Raw genomic sequence first — 25,933 nt, 5'->3', positions numbered from 1 at the left:
CAGGATGACGTTTTTATATGCTTACTTTTTTACTCAACTTCTTTGTCGGTTAAACGTGCGAACATAAACTGCTTTTAATTTTTTAATCAGCGATGTTGGACTTCAGATGTGTGAACAACTATCCTTTGCCCTTACGCAGCGGGAAATAATGACGTAGTAGATTAAAGTCAATTAACAACCACATTAAACATTATGCCGCCTTTTCGGTTTGACCGCGAACGTGAGACAATCGATATGATAACAGGACCCCTGTTAATTGATCGATTTTGACACGTAGCGTAGTCTGCCTATTCGGGTAGGCATTGTCATGGAGACGCTGCAGATATTACACAGATTCGAGGTGCAGTTAAGCCTAAGATAAGGTACATGTATATATGGATTTTGTAAATTCCGGGACATTTGACGGATTTCCGGGACAGCGGGACAAGTTCTTCATTTCCGGGACTGTCCCAGACAATCCGGGACGTATGGCATGTATGAACTTATACTGATATTTATACCCTAATACAATTAATGTCTACCACATTGACCATAAACATACATTTTAAAAGGCAATTAAAATAATATTTATACTATTAATATTATTTGCTAAAACCATTCAGCATGTTATATTTAAATATTTACAATTAAAAATAATGTGTTAAGGGTGCAGTGTATTATTCAATAAATATTTTGGTGTTGAAATGACTGCCTAATCAGTATTTATAAAATTATGCAATTTTTGGCTTAGACACAGCATGGAATCAGATAAGAGACAGCCAGTCCCTCCCTATCAGTCCTCCATCTAAGCCTAACTAAGGGGTGTTGATATACTTTTGATTTGTTCAGGCACTACTATTTGAGAACCACAGATAGGAAGTTATTTTTTGAAAACAAGCAGCATCAGCAACTGACTTTAAGCTAGAATTAAGACTTATTATTCTAGTGTAAAATGTCTTGAAATACTTTCAGCATGAAGTATTGTGTGATGAAAAAATGTGTATTTACTACAATGTGTAAATCAACAATAAGTTTGTTGCAAAGGAGATTACAAGTGGGTGGTTAAAGACATATAAAGTGATATGGTCTAGTTCAACAACTGCCTGTATTTTTGGAATACTGGAGAACAGTCTGTTGTAACAGGTTCGTATTTTCAATTCTGCATCCCTTTTTTATTTAGTTTATTGAATTAATTATGATCATTATCATATTTATGTATTGTCACTGGGAAATGTAAATGGATGAGTAAATGTAATGCAATTTTAAAGAAAAACAACACCATTTGAATTATTATGGCTGTATTTTATGGTTATTGTCATCTTAAAGTTATTTATACCTATTTTTGGTCATTAATGAACAGATTTTTCCCCCATATTAAATGAGAACTTTTAAATTTAAAGGTTAAACCCCATGGTGACCGTGAAATTTACATTGATCAGAAGATCCTTTGGAAAGAATGTGCATCATCGCATCGCCTGCCAAAAAAGGGAACAAAAGAGAGACTACCGTACCTGATGTATGGACTTGAATACCAGGTTTCACCCTGTACAAGCTGGCCGACATGAGGAGAACAGGAGTGGGAAAACCGCGCCCTCTCCTTGACCAAGAATAGCTGGATTTGTTTAGAGGTAAAACTATACAGGGTACTGGTTATTGCATTTTAAAGGTGTCACACTTCCGACCAGTCCACACAGCAAAATGAGACCACGTATCTTGGTACATTTTCTAACAGTATTTTCTATCAAACGTATTTATTTATGAAAAGCGTTAAGTCACATGTGATCAGGGGATTAAAATTGCAAAATAAACAACCAAACACAACAAGCAAACAAACTAGTTTTGATTTAAAGTTAAAATTTTTATAGCAACAAGATTACCATAACAGCAATATTCAACACTTACATTATAAAATATCTTTCAGGACCTGATCAAATGAGATCATGCATGAGACGCATCGCGCAAAGGCCATGACAGTATAATAGTTGCAAAGGAGTTTGACCGGCTGGTGGCAGACTTGGAGAGAAAGATGAGAGCTGCACTCCGCCGCCTCAAAGAAATGCTGACAGGCCTTGATTGATATGCATCTTTCTTATGTATATAGCTGTTCGTGTGTATATACTGTACATGTTATTATAGTATGCTATTATTTTTTGTTTATTTATAATCAAATTATATATTTATTTCATCAAATTGCTATATATTGATATTTAATTACTCATGTATGTTAAAAAATGTTGGTGTACATTAAAGTATAAAATTTAATTATCTTGTAATTATTAAAATACACAAATATATATGTTTATATAATTATTGGTTTTTATTGCGTATCTGAATTAAAAAAAACTTTTAACAGCATATAATTGAATCAACTGTTAAGGCAAAAGATGCACCTTTAACGCACATGTGTGCTTTTTGTGAGTGCGTTTTTTGCTGCCATTCATGTGCGTAAATTGTGCGTTTTGTGTGGGTTACAACTGCGCTTAATGTGCGTTAAATGTGCGCTTTTTGTGAGTTTAATGTGCGCTTTTTTATTTAAAAAGCGCACATTTAACGCACATAAAAGCGCACATTTAACACAATGTGCGCTTTTATGTGGGTTATAACTGCCCTTTTCGTGAGTTAAATGTGCGCTTTTTAAATAAAAAAGCGCACATTTAACTCACAAAAAGCGCACATTTAACGCACTTAAAAGCGCACATTTTACACACATAAATGGCAGTCAAAAACGCACTTATATAAAAAGCGCACGTTTAACGCACATAAAAGCGCACATTGAACACACTTATAAAAAGCGCACGTTTAACGCACATAAAGCGCACATTTATCCACAAAAAGCGCACATTTTCTTATTTGTTTGTTTTTGTTAAAAACTCACTCGGTAAGAAAAAGCGCACAAAAAACGCAGTGCCAATACCGCCACGTTTAACACACGCAAAACGTACTTTAAACGTACATTTCACACACTTTTTTGAGAAGGGAACCTTCTACTATTGCGTTGCTAGCACCCGTAAATACAATAGATCGCCGCTATCTGTTGAGAACCAAAGAACGTTTTCCAGAAATACCCGCTGTAGTAGCATGAACGAGGTTAGGAAACAGGTCATTCGTATTATTATTATAAATTGTTTGTTATATTCTGGTTTAGAGATTATGAAACTTTTTTTTGTTTTTGTCTATTGTATCGCTGAAGTTATTGTTGAACTTATGTTGAACATTTTATAAATTGAGAATATAAATAAGCGTCAACTTTTTCACCAATCTATTAATAGCCTCAATTTACAACCTGTACTACGTCATTGAGTTGTATGTGAGAGCGTAACCTATTGCGTTGTTATCGCCCGTGGTTTTTCTTTGTTTATCGACAGGCGCATCTATTAATAGCCTCATATATCATGAATGCCAAAACACCTGCGAAAAAGAACCACGTGACGAAATAGGACGCTAAACGCAAATACCATGCGACTACGACTTTTATTATGTAAGAACGCTCCGCAATTCCTTTGAAGTCGGGGCCTTGTGATTGCTATTACGTAAAGAATTGACCTCTAACTGAAGTAAGCAAAGGAAATGCAGCACCTGATTGACCCATTCTTTCTATGTGCAAAGGCAGATTGAATTTTACTTATGTATGCTTTGCCCTATATAACACACATTATAATGCGGTAAATATGCGACTAACAAGTAAAAAACACTGTAATTAAACTTTTGTTTTGAATGAAGTTATTTAGAAACCAAAATTCCAAACCTTATTTCAAAATAGCAAGACTACATTTTTTAGAGAATATTCTTGTTATATTTAAATGTTTTTTAAAGTGGCCTTTTCACAGATTTTGGCATATTTTGAAGTTTGTCATTAAATGCTTTATATTGATAAATGTTAACATTGGATCTTAAAAGCTCCAGTAAAAAATCAAGAATAAAATTAAAAAAGCAAAAAAGTAGCCGGTACCAGGGCTCGAACTTGTGACCCCCGGAGTCCTGGAGTTAGTCTGAAGTAAAACCGCATTAGCCCTCTCGGCTATTCCACCGGATATACACATTTTAAGTATTTTATACCTTATATAAGCAATCTTCGTAGTTTCGTAAATTTAAACGACAACAACAGAACTCTTTAAATTATTCAATCGTTTCGCGTTGCAACGCTTTATAATTTTTAGGTTTTCAAATCGTCACAAGATACATATCATGGCTATATTGGACTATGGTAAATGTTCAGTTTACTGTTTCCTCACAAATATCATAACTAAAACGAAAAGTTGCGAATCTGAAACAACTTTTTTCAATTTTGTCAATTTACCAAACCGTGAAAAGATCCCTTTAATATTCAGTTTCAGCGATAATGAAACATTTTTTTATGTTGTCTATCGTATCCCTGTAATAATTGTTGAACTCGTGGTCAATGTATTATTAATTGAGACCTGTGAATATAAACAAGCGTAACCTTATACTAGTGCGTTATTCTCACCCGGACTCCCCTTTGTTTATCGCCAGCCTCAGATTTATGAATGAGATGAGCGAAAATACTACGTCACGCAGACGCAGCAGAAAGTGGACTATTTTAATCATTCATAAACAATCTCCTCCGTGGCACGTACAATACGATCATTGATTTTTTATTCTTTTCTATAAAACACCATTCGAAACTATGGCATTTAACACGATATTAATATAATGTTTCCTTTTGTAAATAAACATAATTGGAGAACTCAAACCTCTTGCGTAAATTGTACAACTCTTTCTTGCGCCGATACGCGTAGTAAGCGGGAATTGGGCTCCTAGTAGCTAGGCCGTAATGACCGTAATTTTACACTAAGCACTTTAGACGGTCGCTAAAGCGACCATCTAAAAATGTCCTTTGATTCCATTCTTTTGCTCTAGCCTAGCAGCTACGAAGGCATCATAGTTGTATTTTAGCTTCTCATATTTCCGTTTGTTCTCCCTATGCTTAACCTTCATGCAGCCAAACCTAGTCTTATTTTATCTTTTCTTTTTTGCTTGATTTATGTTTGCTTCCTGTAACAAGAACAGAAACAAAATTCATTTTCCTTTCTTCAAAGTTTCTGCTACTAATTTAAGTATAAGAATGTAAATTTATACACATGTAGTGTAAAGCATAAAGTGAGCATGTCTTTACTGATCCATTCATAAGCAAAGGAAATGATTAAATGCAGCCATTTGGATCAAAGTAAAAAACAGAAGTTACTTCAGACATTGTTAAAACTCATTACTTTAGCTTTACAAATGATTTCATATGCTCTTTGATAGCATGAACAATAATAAGTTAAATATGTTGGCATTGTAGTGTCTGTAACCATAATGACCATCAAAACAAACTGTTTGATATTGTGTCTGATCTCAGTAAATTCTCAAATGGTTTTGTTTGGATTTACTGTTCTCATGATATTTAATGTAAAAAACTATGTTTCCAATTGCATATTCTAGGAGATGATTGAAAAAATGCCAGTTTATAGAAAGCTACACTATGAAGACAATTAATTTACATTATTATGATAAATATTTCAAATTTCAGACAGAAAATGTCTAAATAATGCACCTTAGACATCAGCAATGTAATACAAAATACAATTTTGTTTCATTTTACTCACATTAAACAAAAAAGGTTTAAAGCTTACAGAATGAGGTTAGCGGTTACAGACACTACGAATTTTAGCATAGCATAAACAAAAAGGTAGATACAGTAGACTCTGCCAATACTGGACTCTCTGAATACCGGAACTCTCCCGATTCCGGACGGTCGGGCCAGTCCCGTATTTTCTCCTTCTATTTCTTTGTTAAAAAATGTTGAATAAACCGAACTCTCTGAAAACCGGAAACCGGACGGGTATCTCCGTATATTTGGTCATCTTCAACGTAAAATACATTGAGTATACCGGACGGTCTAAATTCTCAAGATGCTCGAGGCGTGAAAATAACAATACCTAGTCAGCACAGCGAGTGCGGTGTCACACATTTTGCTCGCGCAATTATCGATAATCGGATTAAACATACCATAAAGGTGTCAAGTCGTTACCGCGCTATGGGAATCCGATTAAGTAATGTAAAACAAACTGTGAATGTCTATAATAGACGTGCGGTAACACCAAAAAGTGATTGACTCGATCGTTTTATTAATTATTTATTATCCCCTATGATAACAATTTAATTAAAAAATTAATGCATGCCGTTGCGACGATCACTTTCTTGTGATCTTCTCGGTTATTTTAAAAGATCTTATAGCCATGTTTTTAACAAAAGGAGAAATGTGCTTCAAGCAAAGAGTGATCTTGGACTTTTTCGTGAATTCATTAACTTCAAGAATTAGTAGGTTTTGAGATTATGAATATCTTAAAAAATATCTTAAAAAATAATTATGACGCTGTTGTTTGCTTGTGTGTATGTTTAATGATAATAAATCGTGTATCTACAACAATCTTATTTGTGTCGTCACGCGCCTATATGACAATTGCCACGTACGTACATGTATAAAACACCACGCTCACTTTGGGATTAATCAAAACAAGTCGGTATGGAATATTTTTTGCTTTTAATTGATTAAAAACACATTTTTTTAAGAATGCAATTAACATCATCAGTACCTGCATACAGTTATCACATGATACATGTAAATGTATATGGTTTGTTTTATTTTTTTTGGTGATTCTGTACACAATGCATACCATGTTTATTTCGCAATATGCAAACTCTTGGTAAACCGGAACTCTCTGAAAACCGGACGATCAGGCCGGTCCCGAGACCGTCCGGTTTACAGAGAGTCTACTGTACATACCCAGGGGTTTCGCTGTCGATCACCATTGGCGCCAAATGGCGCTTAATTTTTAAATGTGGCTCCAATTTTTTAAAAGTGGCGAATTAAAAAAATTCGGTAAAATCCTATCCGAAAATGTACTGCGAGTCAAAAGCACGCGACCGAGCATTAGCGGCCAGCGTCTGTCAGTTGTAAATATTGATTTACGACGATGTAAGCGACCTACAGTGCAGAGTGCATTAGAAATCACCGAAGCGTGTAAGTGTTACAAACGGTGTTTTTACTGCTATTGTCAAGTTTTATGGGGGTTATTATCGGATTAACGGCTCCTTTATGATATTGAGCAATAAGTTAAGTAACACGGGGACAAACTGTCACGACGATCAATAATTATAATGATTATTAGGGCCGCTATTTCTTTGTTAAAATCAAAACCATGGGGCTGGCAAAAGCATTTAATTTCTCCACATCAACAAATAAAAAAATTGTTTCAACAGGTATTTGTGAGCATTTCTGTTTAATAGATTTATTATTGTAATGTTCTGGGAAGGATATAAATTGATTAAGATAACAACAATTTCTGAATTAAATATAAAACATTCACTCAATGCATATTTCGGATATGCTAAATTCAGACATTTAAAGATAGGGACAATTATGTGCTGGTTTGATGTTGATAGTTTTTAAAAATATGTTTTATGTTATTTCAGGCAACTAGAATGGATTGTGGCAATTATCTGGGCCTTTCTGTCAGGAAAAAGGCGTGAACAACAGTCATTTAATTGAACCTGGAAATCATCCACCACTAACAGAAAACTTGCTAACAACAGAAGCTGACGTATATCATGTCCAAATGACCAAATATAACTGTTAAACAATTTGAAGTGAGATGCTTTATTTTCTGATTCCCTTTCAAATGATGAACATTGGTGTGATTTTATGTTTAAATAATTTCAAAACATTTATGCAGCATACTGATTAATACATTGATGTTAACATTATTATATTATTTTGGTTATCTGTGTTGTTTATCAAGTTGAAAAAAATGTTATTTATATACAAATAAAGCTTATTAATACTTATGAAGGTATGACTTATGAAGGTACTTATTGTTTTTTTTTATGAAATAACATACTTTTTAAAGTGATAATATAGTCAATGACATTAATGTAGTAAGGTTTCTTAAAATGATTGTTCTTATTAATAAGGTGGAATAACCGACAGTATTCACGCCGCGAAAAAGTGGCGACAACTTTTTTTGGGCCAGTGGAACCCCTGCATACCTGAGTTATTACCAGAGGTTTGTTCTTGTCTTCTCTCCATATTAAAGGGTTGTATCATAGTAAAGAACACAGACATATTCAGATAAATCATTTTAGAAAAAGAAAATCAGGTTATATTGGTCCTAAATAAATTGTTCATAAAATAATTCCACAAGAATGCTTACAATATTTCATCCCAAGAGGTCTTGCATTACCTTTATTGCACATTAATCTATTGCACAATGTATTATGTAACATTCCAACATAAAAGATGGAACTTTCTCATGAGTAAAACAAAATATTTATGAGAAATAGAACAGGGATTTTTTTCCTTCATTTTTTATTTGTGAGCAAAGCTCACAAATAATGTAGACGCAATTTTGCAAATCAGTATGCGTTAGCTACGGAAGGGCCCTAAACCCATGACTGCATGTGTGGATAACTCATGTAAAATTTGTCTGCTCTAACCACTGCATCTACCTGTTCTCACTGGTACTCTACATAGCGCGTATTTAACAGCTTGTAAGACAACGTTGGCCAGTCTAGTGTTTATCATTGAAAACTGTACACATTGGCTGCTTTCAGGGAAAACAGGGCTTAATGCATGTCAAATAAGATTAGCCTGTGCACACTGATTAGCTGTATCAATGATTTGAAAAAAAAACAACACATCTCAACCTATGCTTTAAGACACACTCTTTATAAATTTGAATGGGTTGTGGTCATTTCAAACTTGCGATATAAAAAGCTATAACATAATTTTGAAAACTGAGTTTCGTCAAAGATTATACAACAGCGAACAAATTCAATGCCTTCAGCGCTTTGATTACACATTTTTTTAGTGTCTGAAACTTTTTCTAAGTAGTATTTTTTCAATAATTATAATATTTTTGCAAGGCAAATTTCAGCCAACTTAGACATTACATGAATACACATTAGCAAATGTAGTATGTATACTTTTGCACGGAAAAACTTCTAAACTATTGCCACATAAAACTTTCAATGGTTACAGACACTACAGAATTTTAAATAAAAAAATTTACCAATGAACTTTCATTATTGCTAAAACCCAGGCTTATCAAGTAGTTTGAATGGGTTTTGTACTTATCCTAATACATAACTGAATTTTTTATGTTATACAAGTTTAATTTAATGAAATTTTTACCAAAATTATAATTGGAGTAAAACAATAAGTATATGTTTGAATTTTAGTGTTGAAACAAAATCCCTGCTGGTAGTATTTTACTTATAAAATCCATAATATTTTCCCTATTTCATAAATTCAAGAAGCAAATCGTACCGGATACAAGTCTGTGTAAGATTATACCAATGTTTGCATCATTTGTTGCTGATATCAAGAGCATTTCTCATTTAAATCAATAGATTTTTTCAAATAAGACTGCATAACGCTAAAAAAAGGCCATTTTCAGAGCATGTTTCAAGTTATATCTCAAGAATGGGAAGCACTAGCCTCTTGAAATTTTCAGGAAAGTAAGATGGGTATATGCCAGTGTAGTGGACCTTTAGAATTAATTCCTATCTTGTATATTTTTTCGGTGCCATGGATATAACATAAAAAAATGCAAATCAGCACCAATACCGTGTTTTAGCCAGAATCTGTTTGTATAGTAAATGGGGCTTTTGACAAATAAATCCCCAGCTGGAACCATTTTTGAAATCTGTAAATATATCATCAGAATACATGTTTCAATAATGGTGTATGCTAATTGAAAATACATGTGACTTCTAAATTGTTCAAAAGATCTCACTATATACTTATAAGGACAACTCCCCTGCCACCTTGTAGCCATGTTTTTCAAAAGACCAAAACCTTTTCAAATTAAGCCGAGATATCTAATGAACAAAATTTAATCTTCTGAGCAAGTTTCTGATTAAGATTGGACACAAAATGCAGGCATAAGAGAATTTTTCCAGAGCCACTTGCCCTGCAGGGTGAGTAGGCCTGACAATCCACTCGCCCTTCACTTTAATCTACTTCCCCTGCATTTAAAAATAATATATATATCTATATTTATAGTTATGATCAACCAGAACGTTTTTAACCTATGTAACATAGTGACACTAAACTGCAAACAAATCAACTACATTATCTGATGGATTTTATTTGCTTTCCTTACGTTTTCTGCACCTGTTTCCTATTCTCAATACTTTCCGCTTCTCGTTTTCATGACCTTTCTTTCTGTTCCCTGTCTCCACCACCTTGCAGATATTTTAAAATAGAACCCTTCTCCATGCTGAGTTTTAATATTTCAGACGAACTTATACTGAAAGACACGCTTGATTGACAAATGGTTACAATATGGTAAATTTTGGCTAAGGCTTCTGATCACGAATTATTCTGTTTATTAATAATTATTGTTTCTGTTTATTTTTAACTGAATATAAGAAGTATTATAATTAACCAGTTATGTATTATTTTTTATTGATATTTACATTAAAATGAAATTTTATTCTTCAGGAAATTACCAATATATTAAACTGTTTTTTTTTCACTTCTAATCGATTAGCTAATAAGCTAATTAGAGCACTGACACCCAATCGTGATACATCGGCTATCTCGGATTCCTCCGTAAGATAGGCCTCGTGGCTAACGGTCGCCATATTGCCTTGTATTACTACTTTACTACCCAAAAGGTTGTCAGTCTATTGTTATGAGGCTGTATACATGCGCGTTGAACTAGCGCCAAACTTTTTACCGAAACTTTGATATTAAAAGCACTATTAACGTTCATTTGTGTTGCATTTTGACCTATTATCCAAGTGATTTACTTTTCCATTATTATTTAATCACCCTATCATCCAATTTTTAAGATGAAATTACGGTGTTTACAAAACCAACCAAACCGAAAGTGAAACTGGATGCATTACGTTTCGCGATGTAAACATTAAATATTTGTTTAGTTTGAGGAAGCGAATCGATAATAGACGTTGGAATATGTATGCAATACAGACTATCATTGCCGATTGTAGTACTGGCTAAAAAATACCTTTTATGACAGGTCATGTATAGAACGTTAATCAAATAGTGACCATAAATCACTACAAATGTCTGGGTTGTTCATTAACCCATTTATGCCCAGTGGACTCTCCCATCCTTCTAAATTGGATCAATTTATTTCCAAAAGTAGGGGTGTCTGGTATATTTATTTCTATATTTAGAATATTTCTTACAGAAATTTCTTTAAGCAAACAGCGCAGACCCAGATGAGACGCCGCATTATGCGGCGTCTCATCTGGGTCTACGCTGTTTGCAATGTTCTTTTTTTCAGGACGCTAGGCATGAATGGGTTAATATAATTAATGCACGTTTCTGATCTAATTGCCTGTATCTAGTTGTAATTACCATGATATTGATAAAATTAAAACGTTTTTTTCATAAATTAACATTACATGTTTTATTTTTATCATTTAGGGAATATATAATTGTATCATTATCATCATTAAATATTCTGAAAATGATCTAAATTATCATGATAACTTTAAAGTAGAATTTTTAAATTTTACTCATTATTTTTAATTAATTTGCACATTTGCTTGATTCAAAATAAAATGTATTAATAAGGGTTTCAGTTTATAGTTTTAACCCATTTTTAGTTTGATTAAATTTAAAGTACTAACTACGTACATGTATGTGAAATGCTCTTGAGTTCGTTTCCTGGGCCTAGAACCAGTACTTGGGTGTCTCTTGGAGATTTCTTAAGAATGCTCCCACACTGGGGATCAAACCAGTGACCTCCAGATCATTAGGTGGACACCACATCCATTACACATCAGCGACCTTTAATTAGTAAATTACTTTAGTATTGCAGCATTATATAATGTAATGTTGCTACATATTTTTGGAAAATGATTAATGTGCAGTACTAAATAAATCTAAATGCATACAATTTTAATTGTGTATATTGTGTGATTATTAGTTACAAATTCCCTTTTTACAGGTATACTGGATTATGAAAGACTGATAAACATAAAATTGACAACTCATCTCCCCAACGAAACTTTGTGTGGCTCATTCTCAGAACAAACCCATAGTCAGTGAGAAAACTACAGTGTAAAAACACCACTTGATTGTGACAATTATGGCTGACCAAGCAAATGTTATCATTTAAAATAAAGAAAACTTCCAGTTCAATATACATTTTATACCAATTATGACATTGGCCAAGACAGAAAATAATTAAAAGGTTGATTTTCCCAAAATTGACTGTTACAATTGGATACTGTTTTAAGCTTCACTCTACTTTGTCTGAAAATAAAAGTCCTAAATGATGTAATAGAAACATACATATTTATTTTTTAGTTTTACAAGGATATTTATATACATACATATATTATAATATCTTTTAATTGATGGTCAATCAATTTAAGTTTAAGTAATACATTCATACACATTTTATGCTCCAGCTAGGCCTAAATCGAAGGGCGCCGCGCCCTGCCTTCCCGAACCTCCGCCCTGCCCCCCCCCCCCCCCCCCCCCGAACCTCCGCCCTGCCCCCCCCCTCCCCCCCAAATTTTTTTTTTTTTTTTTAATTTTTTTTTTACATATGATTATTCATAAATCTCTTATTACATTGTAATTACTTTAATCCTCATTGTAGACATTATATTTGAATGGTTTAATAAAAATGGGAATAATACAATTATTTATAACATATAAATTAACATGCAATAGGAAGCATTCCAGAAACACCCGCGCGCTCGTACGTGCCCTTTTCACAAAAAACTGCGCGTCGAAAGTGCCCTTTTAACAAAAAAGCCCCCCTGCCCTTTTCAAATCCTAGCTGGAGCACTGTATGTGTATGCTTTGATTTTTTTCTATTGAAGCCAAATTAATATCCCATTAGATAGATAGATAATATCACTGCAGTATTCCTATTTTGTCTGCAAGTACTGCAGAAATCATGGATAATTATTTTACTGAGTCAGCCTTAATCTTTATATTATAATTGTTAAAACAGATTAAGATGTGCATTATACAATTGAGGATGCATCAAGATTAAAAAATAATACATGTATAAATTAATAAAGAATCAATAACAATCAGAAACTGTGCATTTTTTTTCAGTATTGTGTGAAAGGATTTGAAGTAATGATGTGTTTTTGAAATATGATTTATGTGAATTTGAATAAATATATAAAATTAAGTGATTTTCTCAGACAAAAACTGTTAATTACATACTAAAGTATTCAGAATGTATTATTGTAATATTCATTCGAATTTTTTAGTACAAAAAGCACTTTTCCCTGGCATTTGTATTTATAGTAATTGCATATTTTATAATTCTGACAGCATTTATAAACTGTGTTCATGCAAGCATGAACACGGTTTCATTTTTTGAGTATTTAAACAAGAGGGCCATGATGGCCCTGTATCACTCCACTGCTGAAAAAAAGGCTGAAACAAATTTCTCTGCATGTGCAAATATTTAAATATAGGCCCTATTTAAGCACATGTACACTTTTGTGACCTTCTGGGCTGGGTCAAATTTAACCCCAGGGGCATAATTTGAGAAAACTTTGTAGAGGACTACTATATCTCACTACATACAAAATGTGGTAGCCCTAGGTCCTAGAGTTAAGGACAAGAATATTTTTAAAGTTTTCACAAAATAAGCAAGATATAAGCGTATATAATGTTCAATTTTGTGACATGCGGGTCAGGATCAAATTTGACCCAAAGGGCATAATTTGAACAAACTTTGTAGAGGACTATAAGATGTTACTGCATACCAAATTTGGTAGCCATATTCCAAATGGTTTCAACAAGAAGATTTTTAAAGATTTCACAAAATAGGCGCTTTAAAAGCGTTTATTCAATTTTGTGACCCCCCGGGGCAGGGTCAAAATTGACCCCAGAGGCATTATTTGAACAAATTTGGTAGAGGTTTATTAGATGTCACTACATACCAAATTTGGTAGCCCTAGGCCTAATGGTTATGGACAACAAGATTTTTAAAGTTTTCACAAAATAGGCCCCATATAAGCGTATGTTCAGTTTTGTGACCCCGGGCAGGATCAAATTTGACCCAAGGGGCATAATTTGAACAAACTTGGTAAAGAACTATAACATTTCACTACATACCAAATTTGGTAGCCCTATGCCTTATGGTTAAGGACAAGAAGAGTTTTAAAATTTTCACAAAATAGGCACTATATAAGCATATAATTGATTTTGTGGCCCCCGGGGCAGGGTCAAATTTGACCCCTGGGGCATAATTTGAACAAACTAAGTAGAGGACTATACAATGTCACTATATACCAAATTGTGTAGCCCTAGGCCTAATGGTTATGGACAAGATTTTTTTTTAAGTTATCACAAAATAGGCATTATATAAGCATATGTTCAATTTTGTGACCCCCGGGGCAGGGTCAAATTTGACCCTAGGGATTAAATTTGAACAAATTTGGTAGAGGACTATTAGATGTCACTATATACCAAATTTGATAGCCCTAGGCCGGATTGTTATTGACAAGATTTTTTTTGAAGTTTTCACAAAATAGGCCTTATATAAGCATATGTTCAATTTTGTGACCCTCGGGGCAGGGTCAAACTTGACCCCAGGGGCATAATTTGAACAAACTTGGTAGAGGACTATAAAATGCCACTACATACCAAATTTGGTAGCCCTAGGCCCAATGGTTATGGACGAGAAGATTTGTAAAGTTTTCACAAAATATACCCTACTGTATATAAGCATATGTTCAATTTTGTGACCCCCGGGGCAGGGTCAAATTTGACCCCAGGGGTATAATTTGAACAAATTTGGTAGAGGACTATTAGATGTCTCTACATACCAAATTTGATAGCCCTAGGCCCAATGGTTATGGATGGGAGATTTTGAAAGTTTTCACAAAATAGGCCTTACTTAAGCAAATTTTCAATTTTGTGACCCCCGGTGCAGAGTCAAATTTGACCCCAGGGGCATAATTTGAACAAATTTGAAAGAGGTACACCCCAGGAACATTCCTAAGAAATTTCATCAGAATTGGACCAGTAGTTTAGGAGAAGATGTTTAAAGGAAAAGTTTATGCATGGTTGCACGATGGACACAGGACCTTTGGCCAGTGGAGCTAAAAATCAAATTAAACATTTAGTTTTGATTTAAAATCAGTTTTTATATGCAAGTGTCTATTTCACTTATAAATTAAAACAGCATATTATTCATTATTGAAAAGATTATTCCAAGCTTGATGTCATATTTCAACTTTGCATAGTGTAGTTATTTGAACATTGTATTGAACTGTATGGGCAGCTATATTTTTTAATTTATGTATGTTGTATTATACAAAATGCATTATTTCTACCACAAGTAGACCATATAAGGCCTACTGCTACTAAATAGGCACTGGTATGAATTTGACACTGTTTTTGATGCTCATACAAAACTTTAATTATTACTACACTTTAGTATATTAAATATTTTCAAGTTTTTGTTCAACATTTTTTGCAAAAGAAAAGAGTGTCTTAATGCATTTGAAAATATACTTAAAACAAACTAAAAATGCATTTTAACATACCTTTTTCCTGGTAAAGTGTATTTGGGATGATAAAAAATACACTTGAAGAGTATTAATGCTGGAAAAATGCAGAAAAAAATACATTTGTTTCTGTTAGAAGTGTGTCTTGTCTGCATTTTTAAGTGTATTAAATGCACATCAAATGCAGATAAATACAATGCCAATACTGTTACATGTATTGTAATGGACATAAAATGCACTTGTTCTTGTAATTAAATGCTTTAGTGAATTGAAATAACCTTTTATAACGTTTTAACAATTAATAATACCTTTTTATATAAATTTTCTTTTGAAATGTGACACTTAAATGATTTTTGCACCACTAGTAAGAGATATAATTTGTGCTCATAATGCTTTATCATTACACTACATAATATCATTTGTTGTATGAAAATTACCCGTAAAATTCATGTGAAAGCTCAAGAGATCAATAGCAGCGTGCTATTCCCTGCTCCTTTTTACATGACTTGATGGTATTTAGTCCCCAATTCTACATGGCTAAGGGAAAATTAATGTGCAGATTTGACAAATAAGTCTTAACTGGGATCCAATAGGCAGACTTTCACATTACTTGTATTTAATTTAAATCATGATCTGAATTGCTCTTTGGCAAATCTTTGTTGGTGACAGTATTCAACTGAATTTTGTTCACTTTGTAGTGATTATATTTTCTATATTTATCAGACAACATCTTTCTTCAAAGTTTAACATGATTGCTTGGTTAATTTAGAAACAAGATCAATGCATCATAACATAAAATGAAAAAATGTGTAATAGTAAAAATGGCAGCAAAAAAGCACTAGATTATCTGCCTTAAATCTGAGACGATATGTTGATGTATTGGAATTTCTCATAAATAATGTGCTCCATAGTTGTATAATTGTATAGTCGCATGCATGAGTGGTGTCAATGTCACAATACCAATTAAAGCCTATAATTTACTAAAACAATTTGAAGTTTGATGTGAGTTTTTTTCAAGATCTGTTATATATAATTATATATACATGTATATATATATTGTTGAAAAGTTAACATGCAATAAGTTTACTGTAATTAAGTGACAAATAGTTTTACTGATTTGGTTGGATGCATATATGCAGATATATCATGGTTTGTGCAGAGGACAGTAGCAAAAACAAGAGCTGTCTCCGTAGGATGACATACGCCCCCGATAAACGCTTTAATAGAAGTTATGAGCATTTTTCAAAACCTAAAAGCCGACCCTAAGTTCAAGGTCAAAGGGGTCAAAATTTGTGTGTGTATGAGAAGGCCTTGTCCATATACACATGCATACCAAATATGAATGTTACATCTGAAGCGACATAGAAGTTATGAGCATTTTTTCGAAACCTAAATGCAAAGTGTGACGGATAGACAGACGGACAGTGCGATCACTATATGCCCTCCTTTGGGGGCATAAAAATGTGTTTCACATTGTTTTGGTAAATTAGTAATGTAGTTAAAAGAACAGAATCATCAATTATAAAGTAATTGATTATAAAGTGTTGCTGGCATATTTTATGCATTCATCTAGCTATAAGAAGGTCCCTGTTTTATCCCCACTGGCACCGAGTGAGGGTTCTCAAAATCTTTAAACAATATGAATAACTACATATAGGGTCGAGAGCCTTGTTGATATGGGGGCTAAACACCTGAAATCAAAGCGACCCAGGTTAAAGGCCGAGGCCAAATAAATAAACCAGAGGCCGCATGAGCCTGCTTACTCCTATAAATATGAGGTCGATTTACAGCGGGGTAGCTTACGTCTAATTATTTGGACTAGAGCCTGCTATACTCTGAACAAGTATTGTTTCTTCTCAGAAAACTGGCTTAAGTGTCTTACTAAGCTTTAGACTTTGAGTTTCAGTGCAATCAATCTAAAATAAATTGGTCAAATTAAATAATAATTTGTAAAAAATAAACATTCTGCACAAATTCAATTATTTACTTTACCTGTGTGCATGAATCATTTCAGTCTTGATGGTTAGTGAACTATGTCAAAAGCACCATATCTATGAAACACTTGTTTTTTGAATAGTGCAATGTTCCACAGAAATGATGCTGATGATTATTCTACACGATGATGAATTATTAGATATATTTCTAAATTCCATTTCCACCAACAATTCGGTTATTCCACTACCAGTTCACAAGCTTCATACACAGTTGAAAATAACACTATTTCACTCAACAACCGTGACACATGTACTCAATTTTTCAACTTTTCGCAATTAAAATTGTCTTCTACTGTTATTGTTGTTGTTGTACTTTTGAAAGTAGTTCGAAAGATGGCGACCATTAACCCAGAGATTGATTTATGAAATAAATCGTCTGCTGATCCAGAGTGCACTGACACCTACGAAAAGAGCGCAGCCGATTTCGAGAATTATTTTTACTGTGCCCGTGACGTCATTGTCAAAACGAAAGTGCAGTTTCTTTATGTACCTGTAACCAGGTAGAATTTCAAATAATTCTATCAGAGTAGTCAATTATCTACCTTTGACCACTGTGAACAAATGTCATAGTTGACTTACTTTAAATCAACTCAGTCAGGTGATCACTGTGACCAATGACAACAGTTGATTGATTTCAAAACCTGTTAAGCCAGATAAGTTTTCCCTCTCTTTTGCATTGTGTTCTGGACAGTCAAAGTGTCAGCAGTCAGTTTTTGCTTGAGCTGCAGAGTTTTATTTCTTCATGTGTATTTCTTATCAGGTAAGTACTAAGTGTATTAAACATGCAATACATTTTTGTATTTATTATATACTGCTGAATTGATTGCAAATGGGTAATGCTTTGTTTGTAAATACTTTGTATTGAGGTTTTGTGTATAAACCTGTATTTGGGAAATTACTGTACTTTTCCATTCTTTAAGTCCTATTTTCAGTCATCACCCTCTTTCTAGTGTGCACCATAAATCTAATGTTGCAGTTTTAACCATCACCACAGTTAGTGAGAAAAGAGAGAGGCGGACAGACAGGTGTAAAAGCCCAAACCACATTTGGTATGTTGATATGTATTGTATGTGTGTGTATGTGTGTGGAAGAGAAGAAAACATAACTTTTGTATGTTATTTATATATATGTGATGTTAACTGTTTTCTAAGCGTTGTTTTATCATATGGATTGCATAGAGAATATTTAAACATGTTGAAGTGTTAATGTTATTCGGTCCACTAGAACACATCCTGTTAATAAGTTTATGTGTGAACATGATTTACTTGCAGGTTATTCTATGTTTTTCCTATATGATATTAATGTTATGTTATTGTATAATTTCAGGGCTTTAAAAGTCTTGAGCCAACCTAAAGGGAATATTGTAATCCTTCAGTATGACATCATGAACAGTTTCTAATGAACACTATTATGAAATTGAATATATTATTGAAAGAAACAGTTGCTTTAAGTTTTATATACTGACCATAATGAAATTCGACCTTGAACCCAACTAGAAAGACACTGTATTACATACTAAACCTTTTTTTGTTCGTTCGAAAAATTGTTCGCAATTTGTATCGATGTTGCAGGAGTTCTGGAACTGAATTTATATTTCTCAACTTGAAAAACAGCACTTGCTCGGTCGGTCGAGTATTTAACAAACTTTACTCGCCCGACCGTCAACTTCACTCGCATATGCGAGCAGTCGAGTGGATTCTTCAATGCTTGCAAAATGTGATCTGTAGATTGTTCAAAAGGTTTCACAATAGCTATAAAATAAAAACAGTATTCAATGCACTGGAACTATTTTCAAACTCAGCCAAGATATCATTAAAACAAGGTTTCTTGGAGAGTTGAATGAAGTTTGGGAAAAAATTGGATTTTCAGAGTGTACCAACAGATTAGCATTAGCAATATAGGGAAAAAGTATATTTTATCAAAGTATGTTCAGTATATTTTAAAGTATGTTCAGAACAGTCCAATAAATTGCAAGGATCAAGTTCAGTGGACACAGACTGGTCGACAGGCAGAGGGGCAAACATGTATACAGATAAATAACGTAAACATATAGTCCAACCACATAAAACTGGAAGTAGACTAAACCTTAACATACTTGATATCAATGTTAAGACCTTTTAATAGTTCTTTATGTATTTTAATCTCCTGTTCACAAAATTAAATTTGCAAAACATTTCAAAGTTTACATTGTGATATAGGAACAAATAAATTTAGGTCCTCGATGTTTAGGAAACTAGAAAAGGCTAACTTCATGTGTGTATATATGGCAATTTAAATGTTGCTAATGGCAATTTAAATGTTGCTTAGAGATTTAATTTACATTCTTTTGAGTATGAAGATTCATTTAAATAAATGCAATCAAAAGTTAAAATATAAACCACTGAAGTCTAACACACCTGTGTTGATCAGATACACACTGAGGGCAGCACAGCTGTCTGTGTTCCTTGCAGAACTTGTCAAGTTTATTGTTCCTGTGTTCATCACAAGTTTGTAGAAAATCCAGATCTTTTTTAGAAACTGGCCATTTATCTATATCTACTCTTCCAAATGCAGTATGTTTGGCCAATGCTTTACCATGATGATCTATACAGTTTCCACAATAAAACCTATCACACTGTTTACAATAAAAGTCAGCACTTGTCTCTTCATTATTTTGGTCTTCACAGGCATTACAAATATAGTCCTTCACTTCATCCGAACCCTTAACTGAAGACGAAAAAGCCATTTTTAAGATTAATTGATTTTAACAAAGTCACTTTTAAACTTGAAATCCAAACAAATCTACATCAATATAGAAACATGTTACGCATACACACGTTTTAGATACTTTTCACATAATACCAACATTTAACACTTCTCACACACGTCTCATAAAATCATATCTGAACTTGTAAAATCTTTGCCTGACTATGATCCAAACCACATATTGATAGTGTTAAAGTGACTTGGCAACGTGCCAAATACCTGTGATCCAATCAGCTCTGAGCGGCACAGGTTTGTGTGACCAGTGAACAGTGTAAACTGTCATGTGAGGACAAGTATAGTATCAGGTTACTTTAAACCTATTACAAAGAATGTATGCAGTGAATTGAATTAAATGTCAATTGAAACTGACTCAAAGCACAGAAGTATTTAATACAAATAGTTTCGAAACATATAGTACAAATTAATGCCCAGTTTAACAAGAATGGTACATTTTATTTAAAATTAATTGCAGCTGGCAGTGTTATGCCCTTTGAATTTGTGACTTTAGCATTCACTTTTGAGCCTTTTAAATAATACTTGTTAAAAAAATTAAGTCAAGTAACATAAACCTATGTCCATGTTGCCAAACTTATTTGAAGGACAATGGCGCATGGGTTGGTTTCTCATAATTGACATATAACCTTGAACAATGACCCTAAACTTGGACATAGGAGCTTGATTCTTGCAATTGATACTCTTTCGAGCCATGCTTGCCACTTCTGCCAAATAATTTGAACAGTTAACTCGACTTTTGACTTAGGGCAGGGTTAAGTATAAAATGTAGGTAAATCCGAGACTTGGGTCAATGACTTTCAGGGATGATGTCTGCAAAAAAGGGAATCCCATGCATTATTTGTTTGTTTTCTAACATTCTTAAAAATATATATGTATGTTCATGAATTGTTGTTTAATCAAAGACATACATTTTTAAGATTGTGTTATGTGTGTAATGTTATTCCACTCTTTTAGTAATAAGTGTTGTCAGTTTCTTGGTCCTTCCTGTCAAAGCAGGGACCTATACAAACAAAGGGATGAGACACTCACTGAACCGAAGAACAAGCTATCGCGTTGTTACGCAAAAGGGAACGAGACTTGCGACCCAACGAGACTTCGCGCTTCGAGGCAAATTTTAACAGCCGCCATTTTGACAAAGCGAGACCGTGACAAAGCAATCGAGAAATAATAAGAGTACAAATTAACCAAGTGTTGCCAACACAGAAGTATTCATTGCAAAGGTTTGTTGAGTTTGATACATCTTATTGTTTCATTTGTTTTCGACTATGCTTTGTATTTACTTATAAAACAACGGTGGGTATTTTCACCAAATCATGCGTATCATTGTTTATACTTCCATAATCCGAGAAACGTGTGTCGTGGCTTTTTTCAAAAGGCTTGGTCAAATAAAGCTCTATACTATTGTTTTTTGTATTCTTACAAACGTTACATTTCAACGCATTGTGTGATGCTAATTTTATTTGTATTGTTAGCAAATTCATGATTTTAAATGAGCACAAAGGCAATTCAATTTAAGTCATTTTTTAATTTTTACCACTATCAGTTTCATCAACATATGTCGTGGCTCTTTTTGAAAGGCTCAGTCAATACTAGCCCTATATTAATCTTATGGGTATCTTTACAAACATTACATTTTAACGCATTGAGTGGTGCTAATTTTATTTGTATTATTTACAAATTCATGATTTTGAATGAGCACAAAGGCAATACAATTTTAGTCATTTTTTTATATTTTACCACTTTCAGTTTCATCAACATATGCCGTGGCTATTTTTGAAAGGCTCAGTCAATACTAGCCCTATATTAATCTTATGGGTATCTTTACAAACATTACATTTCAACGCATTGAGTGATGCTAATTTTATTTGTATTATTTGCAGAGGCATAATTTTGTATTAGCTCAAAGATTATACAACTTTAGTCATTTTTTATTGTGTAATCACTATCAGTTTGATCAACATATGTCGTGGCTCTTTTCGAAAGGCTCAGTCAATACTAGCCCTATATTAATCTTATTGGTATCTTTACAAAAATTACATTTCAACGTATTGAGTGATTCTAATTTTATTTGTATTATTTGCAAATTCATGATTTTGAATTAGCACAAAAGCAATACAATTTTAGTCATTTTTTATTTTTTTACCACTATCAGTTTCATCAACATATGTCGTGGCTCTTTTTTGAAAGGCTCAGTCAATACTAGCCCTATATATATCATGTTGGTGTCTTTACAAACGTTGCATTTCAATGCATTGTGTGGTGCAAATTTAATTTGCATTATTTGTAAAGGCATAATTTTGTGTTAGCTCAAAGATAATACCATTTTAGTCATTTTTTTTTTTTGTAATCACTATCAGTTTGATCAACATATGTCGTGGCTCTTTTCGAAAGGCTCAGTCAATACTAGCCCTATATTAATCTTATGGGTATCTTTACAAACATTACATTTCAACGCATTGTGTGATGCTAATTTTATTTGTATTATTTGCAAAGGCATAATTTTGTATTAGCTCCAAGATGATATAATTTCAGTTATTTTTAATTTTTTTTAGTTAAACGTGTTATCAACATATGTTGAGGCTTTTTTCAATAGACTCCATCAATAGTAGCACTATTTTGATCATGTTGGTATTTTTGCAAATGTTACACTTCAATAAACTGTGTGGTGCACATTTTATTTACATGAATTGCAAAGGCATAATTTTGTATTAGCTCAGAGATTATACAATTTTAGTCATTTTTTTTTTTTAACCAGTCTCGGTTTTGAATGTGTATGTCAATGCTCTTTTCAAAAGGCTCGGTCAATAATTGACCTATGATAATCATGTTGGTATCTTTAGATATGTGACCCTTCAATGCATTGTGTGTTTCACATTTAATTTGCATTATTTACTAACTCATAACTTTGTATAAGCTAAAGGACAATACACATGTATAACTTTAGTCATTTTTTAATTGTTAGACCGCTTTCAGTTTTGTATACATATGTCATTGCTTTTTGCGTAAGGGCCAAGGCTCTGTAAATACTAGCCCTATATTATTCATGTTGGTATCGTAACCCTTTCAGCGCTGGAATCAAACTTTAAAGGCCTTTGCAAACTGTTTGGACCCAGATGAGACGCCACAGAACGTGGCGTCTCATCAGGATTCAAACTGTTTGCTATTCTGAAAGTATTCTGTGAAAAAAATCTAAGAAAATGCTAAGTTTAGAAATTCAGCAGACAACACTTTAGCAGACGACAAATTTCCCAGCATGCTAAGGATTAGCAAATTGTACACTTCAGTGCATTGTGTGGTGTACATTTAATTTGCATTATTTGCAAAGTTCTTGATTTGTATAAGCTCAATGATGATACAATATTAGTCCTTAATCAATTATTTTAAAAAAACAATTGAGATTAACATTTGTCTCCGCTTTTTCTTAGGGATTGATCAATACAAGCTCTATTATTGTTTGTGTTTGTACCAATGTTACATTTCAATGAAATGTATGGTGCATATTTTAAATGCATTTTTTGAAAAAATGTCTGCATAGGAAATCCTGAGGTGGAATTTTCAATGATATTTGCTAAGAAGAGATTTCATTTCAACAAAAAATGTCATAAAAGTGGAAAGTGTCGTCCTTATTAGCCTGTGCGGACTGCACAGGCTAATCTGGGACGACACTTTACGCACATGCATTATGCCAAGTTTTCTCAAAACACGAGACATATAATCGTTCTCATTCACAGAATGTTTGGCCATTTTTTTTTAAATATAAATTTAATAACTATTATTCTAGAAAAAAAATAGAAAAATTGCAAAGGTCATATTTCTTTATCATTGGAGAAAACATTTATTCTGAGATATTTTCAAGAGTTTGTTTCCACATTGTTAATGCTTCTATTAAGAATTTCTGAAATGTGTAGATAATTGTTATTCAATTAATGCAAAAAATCGGAATTCTTACATAAATATTTCAATTAATTTTATTAATATGTTGATACAACTAAGTACATTTTTATGTCCATCTGTCTGGTCGTCTGAAATTCCGTCACACTTTGCGTTTAGGTTTTGCGTTAACGTTTCGAAAAAAGTGGAAAAAGGTGGCATAGTCTATTAGTCTTCCTATGGTGGCAAGCCATGTTTTCAATAAATGATGGTGACTGTGTAAACATTTTATTAACTGATTTTTAGAATATGTTTTGTTTTATGCTTTTAGAATGCCTAGAAAACGCAAAAGAGGATCCCTTACGGTGAAACGCAAGTACCACTACATAACATCTGAACAGCCAAAGGAAGAAAACCATGTTGCCAGTGAACCCCTGGTGAACATTAAAGCTACAACAGATTCTTCTACCCAGTCAGAAAGTGAAAATGTGCAGTTCACAAGTGATCATTGTTATGCTATTGATGAAGACTCCACATATGAGCTTGACTCCTTCCAGGAGACAAACAATGATAAGCCTGAAGCTGATGTGATGGAATGTAGTTCAGGGCTTCTAGAAATGGAGGTGGAGACGACAACCTTCTCAGACTTTGCTGTGGAACTTAAACTGCAAAATTTTTCATCTCAGTTCGTTGTAAAGGAATTAGAGCAATCAATTCAAATGTTACAGTTGTACGCAAATGACAGTCTGACAGCAATCAAGTTATCGGTTGAAATTAAGAGTGATTTTACGTGCTCTGTCTATGTGCATGGGAAATGCATTCCGAGATCTCACCAAATATGGACTGGACTGCCACAACATATCAATCGTGTTGCTTATGTTCTGGTGTTATAGGAAAGACTGTTAAAATTTGATGTCTGCATAGGAAATCCTGAGGTGGAATTTTCAATTATTTTTTTTTCGCATAGATAGTCGATGTAGGGATATAGATAAATGAAATTAACTAGTTTATATAGATGGAGTTATTAATTTTACTTATAGATTTCTCTCTAAATAAAATGATTGTACTTTATATACTCTAAGGAACCATATCGCTATACATAAACTATAGTTTTGCTTTAGTATAGGTTGTCAACACAGGGATTTTACTTATACTTAACTACAATTAAGTGTAGCATAGGTAGAGGTATATCATACAGCTTTTACATTGTCAGTATTACTCAATTCTATAGTTCTAAAAAAAAATTACGAATGAAAAAACAATGCAAGTATATACTTTATGCAGTTATATGCAGGGATCATATTTTTTTCTTATATGTGTCCTAATTTTATATTAATGTATGTAATTCTTGTTTAAAAAAAGTCATTTAATAATTATATTTTTCACTTATGAACTTTGGTACAGACAGGTCACTATGTATTAACAATATTAACATTCTCACGAAAACATGTTTATTCCTTATATTGTAAAAGGAACTTTTTCGAAGTGATGCATGATTTGTATTTACTTCAAAAGCATGCTGTTATTGTAAATGTAATGTAAATGACGATTAGCTTAACATGCTTAAGTCAGAATAAACTTTTATGTTCTATTAACTGCATTTAAATCTTTGTCCATAATTTTGTTAAAACCATTCTACAACACGTTTTATATTCATTTCTTCGAAAATAATTAAAGGAATAAAACACTAAACTCCTTTGTACACACTATTTAGTGGTAACTGTAAATGCCTGATTCAATTGTCTCATCATTATTACACCGTATCATGTGTCCACTGTTTTGGATATCTTACTTGCATGTGC

General features: G+C 33.1%; 1 protein-coding gene and 2 long non-coding RNA genes across 3 annotated transcripts in view; 2 read left to right on the top strand and 1 right to left on the bottom strand.

The window, feature by feature from the left end:
- Nucleotides 1–20,424, bottom strand: part of LOC127845421 (uncharacterized) — a 79,326-nt gene extending 58,902 nt beyond the window's left edge. The window contains exon 1 of the mRNA XM_052376322.1: nucleotides 19,898–20,424. Within this exon, the coding sequence (XP_052232282.1) occupies nucleotides 19,898–20,226 (329 nt within the window). The 5' untranslated portion in view covers nucleotides 20,227–20,424. The remainder of the gene's footprint in view (nucleotides 1–19,897) is intronic.
- LOC127845438 (uncharacterized) lies at nucleotides 17,980–18,941 on the top strand. Its single transcript, XR_008033217.1, has 3 exons — nucleotides 17,980–18,261; nucleotides 18,478–18,550; nucleotides 18,828–18,941. It is a non-coding gene; the product is annotated as an uncharacterized LOC127845438 (long non-coding RNA).
- An 827-nt stretch (nucleotides 20,425–21,251) lies between the features above and the next one.
- Nucleotides 21,252–25,726, top strand: LOC127845433 (uncharacterized). The gene is made up of 2 exons (XR_008033212.1): nucleotides 21,252–21,481; nucleotides 24,463–25,726. It is a non-coding gene; the product is annotated as an uncharacterized LOC127845433 (long non-coding RNA).
- The last annotated feature ends 207 nt before the right edge of the window (nucleotides 25,727–25,933 follow it).

The sequence above is a fragment of the Dreissena polymorpha genome, chromosome 9 (genome assembly GCF_020536995.1).
Source record: "Dreissena polymorpha isolate Duluth1 chromosome 9, UMN_Dpol_1.0, whole genome shotgun sequence".
NCBI lineage: Eukaryota > Metazoa > Mollusca > Bivalvia > Myida > Dreissenidae > Dreissena > Dreissena polymorpha.
The sequence above is the reverse complement of the archived record's forward strand: the minus strand, read 5'-3'. Positions and strand labels throughout refer to the sequence as shown.